Raw genomic sequence first — 19958 nt, forward strand, 5'->3', positions numbered from 1 at the left:
GCCTATCACAAGGAGTCTCTGACGTCACCTGGTGGCACTGGCCACTCAGAGCAGTCCAGTGTGCCAGCAGCACCTCTGTTTCCAAGATGGCAGAGGTCTGGAGCACACTGGAGGAGCTCTGGACACCTCCCAGGGGAGGTGCAGGTCAGGGGAGTGGTCACTCCCCTTTCCTTTGTCCAGTTTCGCGCCAGAGCAGGGCTAAGGGGTCCCCTGAACCAGTGTAGACTGGCTTATGCAGAATTGGGCACATCTGTGCCCAACAAAGCATTTCCAGAGGCTGGGGGAGGCTACTCCTCCCCTGCCTTCACACCATTTTCCAAAGGGAGAGGGTGTCACACCCTCTCTCAGAGGAAGTTTTTTGTTCTGCCATCCTGGGCCAGGCCTGGCTGGACCCCAGGAGGGCAGATGCCTGTCTGAGGGGTTGGCAGCAGCAGCAGCTGCAGTGAAACCCCAGGAAGGGCAGTTTGGCAGTACCAGGGTCTGTGCTACAGACCACTGGGATCATGGGATTGTGCCAACCATGCCAGGATGGCATAGAGGGGGCAATTCCATGATCATAGACATGTTACATGGCCATATTCGGAGTTACCATTGTGAAGCTACATATAGGTAGTGACCTATATGTAGTGCACGCATGTAATGGTGTCCCCGCACTCACAAAGTTCGGGGAATTGGCTCTGAACAATGTGGGGGCACCTTGGCTAGTGCCAGGGTGCCCTCACACTAAGTAACTTTGCACCTAACCTTTACCAGGTAAAGGTTAGACATATAGGTGACTTATAAGTTACTTAAGTGCAGTGTAAAATGGCTGTGAAATAACGTGGACGTTATTTCACTCAGGCTGCAGTGGCAGGCCTGTGTAAGAATTGTCAGAGCTCCCTATGGGTGGCAAAAGAAATGCTGCAGCCCATAGGGATCTCCTGGAACCCCAATACCCTGGGTACCTTAGTACCATATACTAGGGAATTATAAGGGTGTTCCAGTAAGCCAATGTAAATTGGTAAAAATGGTCACTAGCCTGTTAGTGACAATTTGGAAAGAAATGAGAGAGCATAACCACTGAGGTTCTGGATAGCAGAGCCTCAGTGAGACAGTTAGGCATCACACAGGGAACACATACCTATAGGTCACAAACTTATGAGCACTGGGGTCCTGACTAGCAGGGTCCCAGTGACACATAACAAACATACTGAAAACATAGGGTTTTCACTATGAGCACTGGGCCCTGGCTGGCAGGATCCCAGTGAGACAGTGAAAACACCCTGACATACACTCACAAACAGGCCTAAAGAGGGGGTAACAAGGCTAGAAAGAGGCTACTTTCTCACATTGTGACAGACTAGTTCCATTGTTTCACTGGCCTCATAATTCAGAGGACACCAAGGAGTTTTGTCGCTCCTGTGTGACCTGCCAAGCCAGTGGCAAGACTGGTGGCACACCTAAGGCCCCCTTAATTCCACTCCCAGTGGTGGGGGTGCCATTTGAGACAGTAGGAGTTGACATTGATGGCCCCCTTGACCCTCCAACAGCTTCAGGGAACAGATTTATCCTTGTGGTTGTGGACCATGCCACTAGGTACCCTGAAGCTATACCCTTAAGGACCACTACAGCTCCTGCAGTGGCAAAAGCCCTCCTGGGAATATTATCCAGGGTGGGTTTCCCTAAGGAAGTGGTATCAGACAGAGGTAGTGCAGGAGGCTGGCCTGGCTTGTAGTGGGTACCAGAGGTACTTACACCTACTGCCAGGTCCAGTTATCCCTTATTAGTGTAGAAGAGGTGTTTCTAGCAGCTTAGGCTGATAGAAGGTAGCTATGGCAAAGCAGCTTAGGCTGAACTAGGAGACATGTAAAGCTCCTACTATACCACTGGTGTCATATGCACAATATCATAAGAAAACACAATACACAGATATACTAAAAATAAAAGTACTTTATTTTTATAACAATATGCCAAAAGTATCTCAGTGAGTACCCTCAGTATGAGGATAAGTTATATACACAAGATATATGTACACAAACCAAAATTATGCAGATAATAGCAAAAGGAAGTAATGCAAGCAATGTAAAGTTACAGTAGATTGCAATAGGAGCACATAGGTATAGGGGCAACACAAACCATATACTCCAAAAGTGGAATGCGAACCACGAATGGACCCCAAACCTATGTGAGCTTGTAGAGGGTCGCTGGGACTGTTTGAAAACAGTGAGGGTTAGAAAAATAGCCCACCCCAAGACCCTGAAAGGTAGGTGTAAAGTGCACCTACTAGCCCCAGAAAGCACAGAAGTCGTGATAGGGGAATTCTGCAAGGAGAACCAACACCAGCAATGCAACAACAGTGGATTTCCAGACCTGAGTACCTGTAAGACAAGGGGACCAAGTCCAAGAGTCGCGACAGTGTCAAGAGTGGGCAGGAGCCCAGGAAAGGCCAGCTGAGGGTGCAAGGAAGCTGCCACCGGGTGGAAGAAGCTTGGTGTTCTGCAAGAACGAAGAGGACTAGGAACTTCCCCTTTGGAGGATGGATGTCCGACGTCGTGAAGAAGCTTGCAGAGGTGTTTCCACGCAGAAAGACCGCAAACAAGCCTTGCTAGCTGCAAGGGTCACGGTTAGGGTTTTTGGATGCTGCTGTGGCCCAGGAGGGACCAGGATGTCGCCACTTGGATGAGGAGACAGAGGGGGCACCCAGCAAGTCAGGGAGCCCTCACAGAAGCAGGAAGCACCCGCAGTAGTACCTGAACAGGCACTTAGAAGAAAAGTGAACCGGAGTCCACCCGAAGTCACAAAAGGGAGTCCCACGACGCCAGAGGACAACTCAGAAGGTTGTGCACTGCAGGTTAGAGTGTCGGGACCCAGGCTTGGTTGTGCACGAAGGAAATCGTGGAAAAGTGCACAGGTGCCGGAGCAGCTGCAAATCACGCGGTACCCAGCAATGCAGTCTAGGGTGGGGAGGCAAGGACTTACCTCCACCACACTTGGACTGAAGAGTCACTGGACTGTGGGAGTCACTTGGACAGAGTTGCTGAGTTCCAGGGACCACGCTCGTTGTGCTGAGAGAGGACCCAGTGGACCGGTGATGCAGTCTTTTGTTGCCTGCGGTTGCAGGGGGAAGATTCAGTCGACCCACTGGAGATTTCTTCAGAGCTCCTGGTGCAGAGAGGAGGCAGGCTACCCCCAGAGCATGCACCAACTGGAAACAGTTGAGAAAGCCGGCAGGATGAAGCGATACAAGGTTGCTAGTAGCCATCTTGCTACTTTGTTGCGGTTTTGCAGGCGTCCTGAGCAGTCAACGGTCGATCCTTTGGCAGAAGGTGAAGAGGGAGATGCAGAGGAACTCTGGTGAGCTCTTGCATTCGTTATCTGAAGAATTCGCCAAAGCAGAGACCCTAAATAGCCAGAAAAGGAGGTTTGGCTACCTAGGAAGGAGGATTGGCTACTAAGAGAGGTAAGAGCCTATCAGAAGGAGTCTCTGACGTCACCTGCTGGCACTGGCCACTCAGAGCAGTCCAGTGTGCCGCAGACACCTGTGTTTCCAAGATGGCAGAGGTCTGGGACACACTGGAGGAGCTCTGGGCACCTCCCCTGGGAGGTGCAGGTCAGGGGAGTGGTCACTCCCCTTTCCTTTGTCCAGTTTCACGCCAGAGCAGGGGCGGGGATCCCTGAACCGGTGTAGACTGGCTTATGCAGAGATGGGCACCATCTGTGCCCATCAAAGCATTTCCAGAGGCTGGGGGGGCTACTCCTCCCCAGCCTTCACACCTATTTCTAAAGGGAGAGGGTGTTACACCCTCTCTCAGAGGAAGTCCTTTGTTCTGCCTTCCTGGGCCAGGGCTGCCTGGACCCCAGGAGGGCAGAAACCTGTCTGAGGGGTTGGCAGCAGCAGCAGCTGCAGTGGAGACCCCGGAAAGGCAGTTTGGCAGTACCCGGTTCTGTGCTAGAGACCAGGGGGATCATGGAATTGTCCCCCCAATGCCAGAATGGCATTGGGGGGACAATTCCATGATCTTAGACATGTTATATGGCCATGTTCGGAGTTACCATTGTGACGCTGTACATAGGTAGTGACCTATGTACAGTGCACGCATGTAATGGTGTCCCCGCACTCACAAAGTCCAGGGAATTTGCCCTGAACGATGTGGGGGCACCTTGTCTAGGGCCAGGGTGCCCTCACACTAAGTAACTTTGCACCCAACCTTCACCAGGTGAAGGTTAGACATATAGGTGACTTATAAGTTACTTAAGTGCAGTGGTAAATGGCTGTGAAATAACGTGGACGTTATTTCACTCAGGCTGCAGTGGCAGGCCTGTGTAAGAATTGTCAGAGCTCCCTCTGGGTGGCAAAAGAAATGCTGCAGCCCATAGGGATCTCCTGGAACCCCAATACCCTGGGTACCTCAGTACCATATACTAGGGAATTATATGGGTGTTCCAGTATGCCAATGTGAATTGGTGAAATTGGTCACTAGCCTGTTAGTGACAAATTTGGAAAGCAGAGAGAGCATAACCACTGAGGTTCTGGTTAGCAGAGCCTCAGTGAGACAGTTAGGCATCACACAGGGAACACATACAGGGCACATACTTATGAGCACTGGGGCCCTGCCTGGCAGGGTCCCAGTGACACATAGACTAAAACAACATATATACAGTGAAATATGGGGGTAACATGCCAGGCAAGATGGTACTTTCCTACAGGTAGTAACTTCATGTCTGCATATCTTAAGGCAATGGGGAAGGAGTGTGGTGTTACCTCCAAGATCACCACCCCTTATCATCCACAAATGGATTGGTTGAGGGGTTTAATAAAACTCTCAAAGGCATGATCATGGGACTCCCTGAAATACACAGGAGGAGATGGGATGTCCTTTTGTCATGCCTCCTTTTGTGCTTACAGGGAGGTACCCCAAAAAGGAGTGGGCTTCAGCCCCTTTGAACTCCTCTTTCGACACCCTGTAAGAGGTCCCTTGCTCTTGTGAAGGAGGGTTGGGAACAACCTTTTAAAAGCTCCCAAACAAGACATTGTGGACTATGTACTTGGCCTAAGATCCAGAAAGGCTGAGAGCTCCAAAAGCAATGGCATGATCAGAAGGCTGTTCCAACGCAGTACCACCCAGGACAGAAGGTGTGCGTATTGGAGCCTGTGGCCCCAAGAGCACTTCAGGACAAATGGAGTGGACCCCATCTCATTGTGGAAAAGAAAGGTGAGGTCACCTATTTGGTAATGGCTTGTAATGGTGTTCCCGCACTCACAAAGTCCCGGGAAATGGCCCTGAACTATGTGGGGGCACCTTTGCTAGTGCAAGGGTGCCCTCACTCTTAGTAACTTTGCACTTAACCTTCAGCAAGTGAAGGTTAGACATATAGGTGACTTATAAGTTACTTAAGTGCAGTATAAAATGGCTGTGAAATAACGTGTGCGTTATTTCACGCAGGCTGCAGTGGCAGTCCTGTGTAAGGGTTTGTCTGAGCTCCCTATGGGTGGCAAAAGATATGCTGCAGCCCACATGGATCTCCTGGAACCCCAATGCCCTGGGTACCTAGGTACCATACACTAGGGACCTATAAGGGTGTTCCAGTGTGCAGAGAGAGCATAAGCACTGAGGTTCTGATTAGGAGAGCCTCAGTGACACAGTTAGGCACAACTCAGGCATACACATTAGGCCCCAAACTATGAGTTAGCTAGCACGATCCCAGTGAGACAGACATAACACACTGACATATAGGTTTTCATCTATGAGCACTGGGGTCCTTGCTAGCAGGATCCCAGTGACACAGTAAAAACACAGTGATACACACTCACAAACAGGCCAAAAGTGGGGGTAAGCATGCTAGAAAGAGGCTACTTTCTTACACACGGTCTCCTTTATTGTAAATATGATTTACACATATTTAAATGTATACATTTTACATTTCTCCACGAAAATGAGCAAGACTATTCAATGTTTGTTGACTATCAATAAAGATTCAATCAAAGAGAAGCAATTAGTTATGCCAAAGATAAATGGTTTTCAACTATTATTATCGTCAGTAGTCAGGGTCTGCTTTGATGGACTTACCAGGCTGCCAACAGAGACTTTGAACCATATTGCAGTTGTCTCAAACTTTCTATTTTGACCTGAATTATCATCACGTTAGAGTGATTTGCATACTCTTTGACTCACAAACAGCTGGGTTGTTTGGACTCTGCCTTATCTCTGTCACTTCAGAATGTATTTAATCTAAGAATATACTAACAATCAAGAGGGATGTGTTATTTTACCTATGTTAAGCAACAGAATATTACTTTAATTAAATATCAATACGTAAAAAATACTCACTTTGAATTCAAGATCTATTTGATCAAAGAGTTTAGAATCCTCTGGTAATTGTGCCCGGATATCTTCTGAACCAATAAAGATGCTCTCCAGGTGACTCCAGTTTCTCTGCACTTCAAACCAGATGGAAATGACAGAGTCTGCTACAGATAATTTCTGCTGCCAACCTGAAATCTCCTGAAGGAAGTGAGCTATGTATTTGGATGTCATCAAGTTCTGAAGCTGTACTTGGTTGTCCTCTAAAACCTCTACAAGTTCTTCATCAGATTTAAGTAGCAGTATTCCTGTTCTGGCATGTGTTTCATGTTCGAATTGCATGGTTGACCAGGTAGTGTCAAGAGCCTTCAACACCTTAAGAAACATTTAAACCAGAATCACATACTGCGTACATAGACAACTAATACTTATGCTTATAGTGCAATATTTCCAATATTTTGAATATTCTATATAATTCCAGAAAACATTAAGCAGTCCTTTTACATTTACCTGTATAATCTGAAAGAAGTTTTCACTATACAGTATTCACTTTTCATAAAAACTAGAAAAACAAGTTACTTACCCTTGGAACGCCATGTCTGGTAGAGCTTCCATCTTGCCGCAAGTTCCTTTCATTAGAATATTCTCCAGGCGTCAGACTGGATCCAGAAACTTTTGATGAAAAGTACCCCTACATGGCGATTTGTGGAGTTGTTTGGCTCAGAGTGGTGTCATCGGCATCGTTCGCGCTGGGAATGACACGCGCAGTGTCCTTAGAGGTGTCAGCCCAGGACACTGACATCAGTTTTTCTTTTTTGTGTGACTTTCCACGCCAGAAGCATGAGGTCATGAGCAACACTGACCAATGGTGTGCAAAGCTAGGGTCCTTAGAAGTGTGAGCTCTTTAAACTATAATCCGTTCACAGAGCGGGGAGGATGGGTGTTCAGTAAGGAATCTTCAACTAGACAGAACCTCTACCAGATAGGATATTACCAAAGGTTAGTAACTTGTTCATGTGATACAGATATTTAGCCGCAGATTCCTTACTTTAGAATAGATACCCAAGCAATACCACCCCAGAGATGGTGATATGATACAGATTAGATAAAAAAATCCTGTTGGACTGAACAGGAAAAGTAACCGTCACGCCAGACCTGATTGTCCAGGCAGTAGGGCTTCATACACGTGTGCAAGGAAGCCCACATTCCTGCCTGACACACATCCAGGACAGGAACTGCCAGAGGTAGAGCAGTTGTTGCACCTTTGGCTCTGGCAGTGTGCACTAGCAAGCACTCTGGCGTGTTGCTTCTTGGCCAATGCGAAGCATATTTTGATGCAGAGAACTATCCACCACAAGATGGTCTGTTTCTGTACTGCTCACCCGTTCTTGGCTCCGGCATACCCCACGAAGAGTTGTTCATCGACCCGAAACTTTTTTGTGTGGTCAAGGTAGAACAACAGCAGTATTTTTGGGTCCAGCCGGTGAAGCCTCTCCTCTGCGTTAGGAGGATGAGGCAGAGCATAGAAGGAAGCCAGAGTGACAGACTGGCCTATGTAGAAAGGAGTTACATTCTTCAGTAAAAAGGATACTTGAGCCCAAAGGACCAGCTTGTCTGGATAGATGGTGAGGTACAGAGGATTTGCAGACAGTGCCAGCAACTCACTGACCCTCTGGACAGATGTTATTGCCACTAGGAAGGGCATTGTAATGGTTAACAATCTGAATGGGCAGTTGTGAAAAAAAAACATAAGAACCAAATTTGAGTCATACTTTGGCATAATAAAAGGAGCTGGTGGAAACATATGTTGGAAACCTAATAAGACCCTATGTGCAAAAGAGGACTTAAAAAGGGGCAGCTGGTCTGGCAACTGCAGAAATGCCGAGATGGCAGAAAGATAACCTTTCAACATGTCTAAAGCAGAGCCCTGCTGGGTCAAGGAAAGTATAAACATGAGAACTTGGGAAAGGGGTGCAGATAGAAGACCAACATGTTGGTCTGTACACCATGCCTTAAAGTTGCTCCAACGACTGGCATATATCATCTTAGTTGAAGGGTGCACGACTGTCAAAATAACTTTGTAGACTTAAGGTGGAAGGTTGAAAGCTGTCATCAGTTGCCGTCAATCTACCCGTATGAAGATAAAGCATTTTATGGTTCCGGTGCATAACCCTGCTCTATTGCTGTGACAGAAGATCCCCCCAAAAAGGCAGCCTGGTCGAGGATCGATCCTTAGCAGCTCAGGATATCAGACTCCCCATGCCCAATCCAGGGCCACAACAAAGACTTGGTAGAAGTCCTACCTATCTTCTTGGGAACTCTGGGCAGGAGCAGTATTGACAGAAAGGCGTACAGGAGGCCGGAGCTCCATTCGAGACGAAAAGCATCTCCGAGTGAGGGCTGCCTTGGAAACTCCACAACGCAAAAATGCGGACATTGTGCATTCTTGGCAGTAGCAAACAGATGTGGCTCTCCCAACTCTGTAGATTCCATTTGTGATCCCCTAGGTGTCAATGGCTGAGTTTATCCGCTCTAACGTTCGGAGAGCCTGCCAGTTGTGGAACCACTAGGGATATGCCCTGGTGTTCCAGCCATGTCCAAAGGAACAGTAACCATGCCCTGTTTGTTGCAATACCTCATGGACATGAAGGTGTTGTTGTTCATGAACACTTGTACCAGCCTTCCCTTTGTTGAAGGAAGAAGTGAATTCAATGCAAAATGGATAGCCAAATTTCTGACAGATTGATGTGGAGCTCGAATTTTGCCGAACACCAGAGTCCTCTGATCTCCACCTCTCTCAGGTGACCACCTCAGTCTAGGAATGACAAATCTGTTACTACAGTTAACTTGGGTTGGGGAAGGGAGACGGCTCTGCACTGACGCAATCACGGTTTGTCAGCCACCACTATCACAGTTCCCCTCGGAGATCTGGACCATTTCAGAGAAATACCCCAAATGCTGTGCCCACTGAACCTTCAGGTCCCACTTCAGAGCCTGCATATGCCACCAGACATGAGTAATGAGTAGGATGAATGAGGCCATGAAGCCTAAAAGCCTCAGATTCAGACTCACCAAAATCCAGGATTGATGCTGAAACACTGGTATCATGGCCTAAATATCCTGGACTCACTGTTTGGGATGATAGGCTGAAACTGCACTGTGTCCAGAACAGCTCAGGTGAAGGGGAGCACATGAGAGGGAGCCAGGTGTGCCTTCAGCACACTGGTATTGAGCTTCAACGACTGTAGGAGGTTCTCTATAGTCTGGAGGTGGAAGACAACTGCCTGGGGCAAGCCTGCCTTCAACAGCCTATTGTCAAGGTGGGAAAAGACTGGAACTCCTGACCTCCATAGATGAGCTGCAACCACCGTCATCACCTTTGTGAACACCAGAGAGGCACTGGTAAATGCAAAGCGGAGCATGGCAAACTGAAAGTGCTCTGACCCACTGTGAACCACCGGTAACGTCTGTAGACAGGCAAGACGGGGATGTGAAAATATGCATTCTCCAAGTCCAATGCTGCCAACCAGTCTCTCAGGTCTAGAGTAGATAGGACTTAAACAAGTATGAGCATTTTTAATTTCTCCTTTTTCTGGAAGAGTTTGAGAAGGCACAGGTCTAGGATATGGCAAATGCAAATGGACTCTTCAGGAATCAACAAGACTACTGTAGGAGGCTGGACTGGCTTGTAGTGAGTACCAAGGGGTACTTACACCTTGCACCAGGCCCAGGTATCCCTTATTAGTGTATAGGGTGTCTAGCAGCTTAGGCTGATAGATAATGGTAGCTTAGCAGAGCAGCTTAGGCTGAACTAGGAGACGAGTGAAGCTCCTACAGTACCACTAGTGTCATATGCACAATATCATAAGAAAACACAATACACAGATATACTAAAAATAAAGGTACTTTATTTTTATGACAATATGCCAAAAGTATCTCAGTGAGTACCCTCAGTATGAGGATAGCAAATATACACAAGATATATGTACACAATACAAAAATATGCAGTATAGTATTAGAAAACAGTGCAAACAATGTATAGTTACAATAGGATGCAATGGGGACACATAGGGATAGGGGCAACACAAACCATATACTCCAAAAGTGGAATGCGAACCACGAATGGACCCCAAACCTATGTGACCCCAAAGAGCACAGAAGTCGTGATAGGGGAATTCTGCAGGAAAGACCAACACCAGCAATGCAACAACGATGGATTTCCAGACAAGAGTACCTGTGGAACAAGGGGACCAAGTCCAAAAATCACGATCAAGTCGAGAGTGGGCAGATGCCCACAAATGCCAGCTGTGGGTGCAAAGAAGCTGCTACTAGGACGTAGAAGCTGAGGATTCTGCAGGAACGACAAGGGCTAGAAACTTCCCCTTTGGAGGATGGATGTCACACGTCATGAAGAGTCGTGCAGAAGTGTTTTCCTGAAGAAAGACCGCAAACAAGCCTTGCTAGCTGCAAGTCGTGTGGTTAGGATTTTTGGATGCTGCTGTGGCCCAGGAGGGACCAGGATGTCGCCAATTGCGTCAGGGGACAGAGGGGGCACCCACCAAGACAAGGAGCCCTCTCAGAAGCAGGCAGCACCCGCAGAAGTGCCGGAACAGGCACTACAAAGTGGAGTGAAATGGTGCTCACCTGAAGTTGCACAAAGGAGTCCCACGCCGCCGGAGGACAACTCAGGAGGTCATGCAATGCAGGTTAGAGTGCCGTGGACCCAGGCTTGGCTGTGCACAAAGGATTCCCTCGGAAAGTGCACAGGAGCCGGAGTAGCTGCAAAAGATGCGGTTCCCAGCAATGCAGTCTGGCGTGGGGAGGCAAGGACTTACCTCCACCAAACTTGGACTGAAGAGTCACTGGATTGTGGGAGTCACTTGGACAGAGTTGCTGGATTCAAGGGACCTCTCTCGGCGTGCTGAGAGGAGACCCAGGGGACCAGTGATGCAGTTCTTTGGTGCCTGCGGTTGCAGGGGGACGATTCCGTCGACCCACGGGAGATTTCTTCGGAGCTTCTAGTGCAGAGAGGAGGCAGACTACCCCCACAGCATGCACCACCAGGAAAACAGTCGAGAAGGCGGCAGGATCAGCGTTACAGAGCTGCAGTAGTCGTCTTCGCTACTTTGTTGCAGTTTTGCAGGCTTCCAGCGCGGTCAGCAGTCGATTCCTTGGCAGAAGGTGAAGAGAGAGATGCAGAGGAACTCTGATGAGCTCTTGCATTCGTTATCTAAGGAAATCCCCAAAGCAGAGACCCTAAATAGCCAGAAAAGAGGGTTTGGCTACTTAGGAGAGAAGATAGGCTAGCAACACCTGAAGGAGCATATCAGAAGGAGTCTCTGATGTCACCTGCTGGCCCTGGCCACTCAGAGCAGTCCAGTGTGCCAGCAGCACCTCTGTTTCCAAGATGGCAGAGGTCTGGAGCACACTGGAGGAGCTCTGGGCACCTCCCAGGGGGGGTGCAGGTCAGGGGAGTGGTCACTCCCCTTTCCTTTGTCCAGTTTCGCGCCAGAGCAGGGCTGAGGGGTCCCTGAACCGGTGTAGACTGGCTTATGCAGAAATGGGCACCATCTGTGCCCATGAAAGCATTTCCAGAGGCTGGGTGAGGCTACTCCTCCCCAGCCTTAACACCTTTTTCCAAAGGGAGAGGGTGTAACACCCTCTCTCTGAGGAAGTCCTTTGTTGTGCCTTCCTGGGCCAAGCCTGGCTGGACCCCAGGAGGGCAGAAACCTGTCTGAGGGGTTGGCAGCAGCTGCAGTGAAACCCCGGGAAAGGCAGTTTGGCAGTACCAGGGTCTGTTCTAGAGACCCGTGGGATCATGGGATTGTGCCAACAATGCCAGGATGGCATAGAGGGGGCAATTCCATGATCTTAGACATGTTACATGGCCATATTCGGAGTTACCATTGTGAAGCTACACATAGGTAGTGACCTCTATGTAGTGCACGTGTGTAATGGTGTCCCCGCACTCACAAAGTCCGGGGAATTGGCCCTGAACAATGTGGGGGCACCTTGGCTAGTGCCAGGGTGCCCACCCACTAAGTAACTTAGCACCCAACCTTTACTAGGTAAAGGTTAGACATATAGGTGACTTATAAGTTACTTAAGTGCAGTGTAAAATGGCTGTGAAATAACGTGGACGTTATTTCACTCAGGATGCAGTGGCAGGCCTGTGTAAGAAATGTCAGAGCTCCCTATGGGTGGCAAAAGAAATGCTGCAGCCCATAGGGATCTCCTGGAACCCCAATACCCTGGGTACCTCAGTACCATATACTAAGGGTGTTCCAGTATGCCAATGTGAATTGGTAAATTTGGTCACTAGCCTGTTAGTGACAATTTGAAAGAAATGAGAGAGCATAACCACTGAGGTTCTGAATAGCAGAGCCTCAGTGAGACAGTTAGTCATAACACAGGTAACACATTCAGGCACACTTATGAGCACTGGGGCCCTGGCTGGCAGGGTCCCAGTGACACATACAACTAAAACAACATATATACAGTGAAAAATGGGGGTAACATGCCAGGCAAGATGGTACTTTCCTACACAACCCCCCCCCCCCAAACGAAGGACAATAAGACTAGCCATGACCTGATGAGTCTTCATTGTCTAAGTGGAAATATCTGGAGAGTCCATCTGCATTGGAGTGGGTACTCCCAGGTCTATGTTCCACTGTATAGTCCATTCCCTGTAGGGATATGGACCACCTCAACAATTTAGGATTTTCACCTTTCATTTGTTTTAGCCAAAGTAGAGGTTTGTGGTCTGTCTGAACAATGAAGTGAGTGCCAAACAGGTATGGCCTCAACTTCTTCAGTGCCCAGACCACAGCAAAGGACTCCCTCTCTATGGCAGACCAACGCTTTTCTCTAGGGGTCAACCTCCTGCCGATAAAAGCAACAGGTTGATCCTGGCCCTCAGAATTAAGTTGTGAAAGGACTGCCGCTACCCCTAATTCAGATGCATCAGTTTGGACAATGAATTTCTTGGAGTAACAGGGGCTTTTCAGGACAGGTGCAGAGCACATGGCCTGCTTCAGCTCCTCAAAAGCTTTCTGACAGCTAACTGTCCATAATACCTTTTTAGGCATTTTCTTTGAAGTGAGGTCATTAAGAGAGGCGGCAATGGAGCCATAGTTCTTTATGAACCTCCTATAGTACCCAGTGAGGCCTAAAAAGGCTCTCGCCGGAGTCTGAGTAGTAGGGGGAACCCAATCTATAATAGTTTGGATTTTACCCTGAAGTGGTGCAATCTGTTCTCCACCAACCAGGTGTCCCAGATAAACCACCTTCCCCTGCCCTATCTGGCACTTTGAAGCCTTGATAGTGAGGCCTGCCTTTTGCAGGGCCTCTAAAACTTTCCATAGGTGGACCAGGTGATCATCCCAGCTGGAGCTAAAGTCTGCTATATCATCTAGATATGCTGCACTAAAAGCTTCCAGCCCTTGCAGGACTGTATTCACCAACCTTTGAAAAGTGGCAGGTGCATTTTTCAATCCAAAAGGCATTAACGTGAATTGGTAATGGCCTCCAATGGTTGAAAATGCAGTTTTTGCTTTTGCATCTTCTGATAATTTGATCTGCCAATACCCTGCATTCAAGTCAAAAGTGCTTAGATACTTGGCAGATGCCAGTGTATCTATGAGCTCATCTGCCCTGGGTATAGGGTGAGCATCAGTTTTGGTTACCTGGTTGAGACCTCTGTAGTCTACACAAAACCGCATTTCCTTCTTTCCATCCTCGGAATTAGGTTTTGGTACAAGTACCACAGGAGAGGCCCATGGACTTTCAGAGTGCTCAACCACTACTAGTTCAAGCATTTTCTGCACCTCTTGCTTTATGCAGTCTCTGACATGGTCAGGCTGCCTATAGATCTTACTTTTGACAGGCAAGCTGTCTCCAGTATCTATAGTGTGCTCACACCAAGAAGTGGTACCTGGCACAGTAGAGAAGAGTTCAGAAAACTGACCCAGGAGATTTATGCAGTGGTCTTTCTGCTCAGCAGTAAGATAATCTTCCAAAACTACACCTTCCACTAGAGCATCTTGTTCTGTGGAAGAGAAGAGATCAGGGAGAGGGTCACTCTCTTCTTCCTGTCCCTCATCAGTTGCCATGAGCAGGGTGAGATCAGCCCTGTCATAGTAGGGTTTCAGGCGATTGACATGGAGCACCCTAAGGGGACTCCTGGCAGTGCCTAAGTCAACTAAGTAGGTGACTTCACCCTTTTTCTAAACAATTGTGAGGGGTCCACTCCATTTATCTTGGAGTGCTCTTGGGGCCACAGGCTCCAAGACCCACACTTTCTGCCCTGGTTGGTACTGAACCAAAACAGCCTTCTGGTCATGCCATTGCTTTTGGAGCTCTTGGCTGGCCTGAAGGTTTTTACTGGCCTTTTTCATGCACTCAGCCATCCTTGATCTGAGGTCAAGTACATAGTCCACTATGTCTTGCTTTGGAGCTTTTAAAGGTTGTTCCCAACACTCCTTAACAAGTGTTAGAGGACCTCTTACAGGGTGTCCAAATAGGAGTTCAAATGGGCTGAAGCCCACTCCTTTCTGGGGTACCTCCCTGTAAGCAAAAAGGAGGCATGGTAAAAGGATATCCCATCTCCTGCGGAGTTTTTGAGGGAGTCCCATAATCATGCCTTTGAGAGTTTTGTTAAATCTCTCCACCAGTCCATTTGTTTGTGGATGATAGGGTGTAGTGAATTTGTATGTAACACCACACTCCTTCCACATGGCCTTTAAGTAAGCAGACATGAAATTGCTTCCCCTGTCTGATACCACCTCTTTTGGGAAGCCCACTCTGGAAAAGATTCCCAGGAGGGCCTTTGCCACTGCAGGAGCTGTAGTGGTCCTTAGAGGAATTGCTTCAGGATATCTGGTGGCATGGTCCACTACCACCAAGATAAACCTATTGCCTGAAGCAGTAGGAGGGTCAAGGGGGCCAACTATGTCAACCCCTACCCTTTCAAAGGGAACCCCAACCACAGGCAGTGGAATAAGGGGTGCCTTTGGAGTGCCACCTCTCTTGCCACTGGCTTGACAGGTTTCACAGGACTTACAAAATTCCTTTGTGTCCTCTGACATTCTAGGCCAATGAAACAAGGGAACAAGCCTGTCCCAAGTTTTCATTAGCCCCAAATGTCCAGCTAAGGGAATGTTGTGGGCTAGAGTTAGGAGGAACTTTCTATACTCCTGAGGAATCACCAATCTACTGGCAGCTCCAGGTTTTGGATCCCTTGCTTCAGTGTACAAGAGGTTGTCCTCCCAGTAAACTCTGTGAGAGTCACTGACATCCCCATTTGCTTGTTTGACAGCTTGCTGCCTTAGACCCTCTAGTGTGGGACAGGTCTGCTGTGCCACACTCAGCTCCTCCCTGGCAGGCCCCCCTTCACCCAAAAGCTCAGCAGTGTCTACTTCCAGCTCCTCTGGTGTAGGTTCTGCACAGGGTGGAAATTCTTCTTCCTCAGAAGTAGAATCCACTGTAGAGGGAGGGATGGTAGGTAGTGCTTTACTTCTACTAGCCCTAGCTTTAGGGAGCACTTGGTCCATTCTTCCAGGATCCAAGTCACCCTGTCCTTTTTGCTTTTTGGCCTGAGCCCTGGTTAAAGCAAAAATATGCCCTGGAATGCCCAGCATTGCTGCATGGGCCTCCAACTCCACATCTGACCAAGCTGATGTCTCTGAATCATTTCCAAGTAGGCAGTCTACAGCTAAATCTGAGGCAACCACAACTTTCTTTGGACCAGTAACCCCCCCCCCCCAGTTGAGATTCACAACAGCCATGGGGTGGCTAAGTGTGTTGTTATGAGAATCGGTTACTTGGTACTGGTGACCAAGTAGGTGTTGTTCAGGGTGGACCAGTTTCTCTATTACCAGTGTAACACTGGCACCTGTGTCCCTGTAGGCCTGAACCTCAACACCATTTATTAGGGGTAGTTGCTTGTACTTATCCATGTTAAGGGGTCAAGCAACTAAGGTGGCTAAATCAATAGCCCCCTCAGAGACCAACACAGCCTCTGTGGTCTCCCTAATCAGACCAACCCCAAATAAGTTACAAAAAGTGAGCCCAGCTACTCCCTTGGATTGGCTATTAGTAGGTTTGCTCCCATCACCACTGCTATTAGTAGGGACACTAGGTGTAGCAGTAGAGGTTGTAGTGGTAGGAGGCTTGGTGCTTTTCTTTGGACAACTGCGATCTGTTGTCCAATGGCCTTTTATTTTACATAAATAGCACCATGGTTTCTTTTCTTTGTTTTGATTAGAAGAGGATTTGGGCCCACCACCCCCACCAGAGTGTTTTTGTGGGCCTGATGAAGACTCATTTTTAGATTTGTCCCCACCCTTGTCAGAAGACTTACCATCCTTCTTCTTGCCATCTTTGTCACCCCCTGTATGAACTTTTCTGTTCACCCTTGTTCTGACCCATTTGTCTGCCTTCTTTCCCAATTCTTGGGGAGAGGTCAGATCAGAGTCCACCAGGTACTGGTGCAACAAATCAGACACACAATTATTAAGAATATGCTCTCTCAGAATTAAGTTATACAGGCTTTCATAATCAGTAACTTTACTGCCATGTAACCACCCCTCCAAGGCCTTCACTGAGTGGTCAACAAAGTCTACCCAGTCTTGTGAAGACTCCTTTTTGGTCTCTCTGAACTTCATCCTGTACTGTTCAGTGGTTAAGCCATAACCATCTAGGAGTGCATTCTTAAGAACTTTGAAATAATTGGCATCACTTTCTTTCACAGTAAGGAGCCTATCCCTACCCTTTCCACTAAATGATAGCCATAGGATAGCAGCCTGCTGCCTTTGAGGGACATCCTGTACAACACAGGCCCTCTCAAGTGCAGCAAACCACTTGTTAATGTCATCCCCCTCCTTATAAAGGGGAACTATCTTGTGCAGATTCCTAGAATCATGCTCTTTTGCAGGATGACTATGGGGAATACTGCTGCTGCCACCATGGGTTTCTACACCCAATTTCTGTCTTTCTCTTTCCACTTCTAAGGACTGTCTATCCAAATCCAGCTGTTGCTTCTTGAGCTTCAGTCTGGTTTGTTCCACTCTCAATCTATTGAGCTCCCTTTCTAACACTCTGTCATCAGGGTGGGGTGGTGGGACATGCCTTGAAACAGAAGTATGGTGAGAATGAACAGAAGGAGACCTGTCCCTAACAGAAGGCACCCCAACAGCTTGGCTAACAGAAACATCACTTCTACTATGGTGAGAAGGAATACTCTTACTGTGATGTGAGACAACACTATCAGTATGGTGTGACTCTACCTCAGTACCAACTATGCTAGGTTGTCTGATAATGGGCAGGCTGGGAAGTTTCCTTTCTAAATCTTTTGCTAGGGGTGCCCCAGGATCAGATTGGGAACCATCAGCTAACTTTTCAACAGAAGTGCCACCTCTGGCCTTATCCTGTTCAACAAGCATATTTACCAATAGTTCTCTAGAGGGATTCTTCCCTACACTTAAACCTCTTTCTATGCAGAGACTCCTTGCTCCTTTCCAGCTAAGGTGATCATAAGCAAGTTTGGACAGATCAACAGTTTGGTCTGTGCCAGACATTTTAGAAAGTGTTTAAGTGATAGAAAAAGTGAGAAATAAGTTGTTTTAGAACTTTTGAAAGAACAGGAAAAAAAACTTTTAAAACTTTTAAAGAACTTTTTAGAAAGTTTAGAGGTACTTTTCAGCACTTTGGAAAAGGAGTGAGAAAAGAAAAGCAAAACTTTTTGGTTAGGTGTACATACACTGAACTTGTTTTGTATATTTTTCTCTTATGAAAAGTACAATGACAAAAGTGGTAAGTAGCTGCAAGTACTTATCCCACCGCTGCACAACCAATGTAGGAGGCTGGACTGGCTTGTAGTGAGTACCAAGGGGTACTTACACCTTGCACCAGGCCCAGGTATCCCTTATTAGTGTATAGGGTGTCTAGCAGCTTAGGCTGATAGATAATGGTAGCTTAGCAGAGCAGCTTAGGCTGAACTAGGAGATGAGTGAAGCTCCTACAGTACCACTAGTGTCATATGCGCAATATCATAAGAAAACACAATACACAGATATACTAAAAATAAAGGTACTTTATTTTTATGACAATATGCCAAAAGTATCTCAGTGAGTACCCTCAGTATGAGGATAGCAAATATACACAAGATATATGTACACAATACCAAAAATATGCAGTATAGTATTAGAAAACAGTGCAAACAATGTATAGTTACAATAGGATGCAATGGGGACACATAGGGATAGGGGCAACACAAACCATATACTCCAAAAGTGGAATGCGAACCACGAATGGACCCCAAACCTATGTGACCTTGTAGAGGGTCGCTGGTACTGTAAGAAAACAGTGAGGGTTAGAAAAATAGCCCACCCCAAGACCCTGAAAAGTGAGTGCAAAGTGCACTAAAGTTCCCCAAAGGACTCAGAAGTCGTGATAGGGGAATTCTGTAGGAAAGACCAACACCAGCAATGCAACAACGATGGATTTCCAGACGAGAGTACCTGTGGAATAAGGGGACCAAGTCCAAAAGTCACGATCAAGTTGAGAGTGGGCAGATGCCCAGGAAATGCCAGCTGTGGGTGCAAAGAAGCTGATACTAGGATGTAGAAGCGGAGGATTCTGCAGGAACGACAAGGGCTAGAAACTTCCCCTTTGGAGGATGAATGTCCCACGTCATGGAGAGTCGTGCAGAAGTTTTTTCCTGAAGAAAGACCGCAAACAAGCCTTGCTAGCTGCAAGTCTTGCAGTTAGGGTTTTTGGATGCTGCTGTGGCCCAGGAGGGATCAGGATGTCGCCAATTGCGTCAGGGGACAGAGGGGGTGCCCAGAAAGACAAGGAGCCCTCTCAGAAGCAGGCAGCACCCGCAGAAGTGCCAGAACAGGCACTACAAAGTGGAGTGAAATGGTGCTCACCCGAAGTTGCACAAAGGAGTCCCACGACGCCGGAGGACAACTCAGGAGGTCGTGCAATGCAGGTTAGAGTGCCGTGGACCCAGGCTTGGCTGTGCACAAAGGATTCCCTCGGAAAGTGCACAGGAGACGGAGTAGCTGCAAAAGACGCGGTTCCCAGCAATGCAGTCTGGCGTCGGGAGGCAAGGACTTACCTCCACCAAACTTGGACTGAAGAGTCACTGGACTGTGGGAGTCACTTGGACAGAGTTGCTGGATTCAAGGGACTTTGCTCGTCGTGCTGAGAGGAGACCCAGGGGACCGGTGATGCAGTTCTTTGGTGCCTGCAGTTGCAGGGGGACGATTCCGTCGACCCACGGGAGATTTCTTCGGAGCTTCTAGTGCAGAGAGGAGGCAGACTACCCCCACAGCATGCACCACCAGGAAATCAGTCGAGAAGGTGGCAGGATCAGCGTTACAGGGTTGCAGTAGTCGTCTTCGCTACTTTGTTGCAGTTTTGCAGGCTTCCAGCGCGGTCAGCAGTCGATTCCTTGGCAGAAGGTGAAGAGAGAGACGCAGAGGAACTCTGATAAGCTCTTGCATTTGTTATCTAAGGAAATCCCCAAAGCAGAGTCCCTAAATAGCCAGAAAAGAGGGTTTGGCTACTTAGGAGAGAAGATAGGCTAGCAACACCTGAAGGAGCCTATCAGAAGGAGTCTCTGACGTCACCTGCTGGCCCTGGCCACTCAGAGCAGTCCAGTGTGCCAGCAGC

General features: G+C 47.9%; 1 protein-coding gene across 1 annotated transcript in view; it reads right to left on the reverse strand.

Moving 5' to 3' along the window:
• Window positions 1–19958, reverse strand: part of DNAH17 (dynein axonemal heavy chain 17) — a 7556186-nt gene that overhangs the window by 5679666 nt on the left and 1856562 nt on the right. The window contains exon 15 of the mRNA XM_069201738.1: window positions 6309–6656. Within this exon, the coding sequence (XP_069057839.1) occupies window positions 6309–6656 (348 nt within the window). The remainder of the gene's footprint in view (window positions 1–6308; window positions 6657–19958) is intronic.

The sequence above is a fragment of the Pleurodeles waltl genome, chromosome 7 (assembly GCF_031143425.1).
Source record: "Pleurodeles waltl isolate 20211129_DDA chromosome 7, aPleWal1.hap1.20221129, whole genome shotgun sequence".
Lineage (NCBI taxonomy): Eukaryota > Metazoa > Chordata > Amphibia > Caudata > Salamandridae > Pleurodeles > Pleurodeles waltl.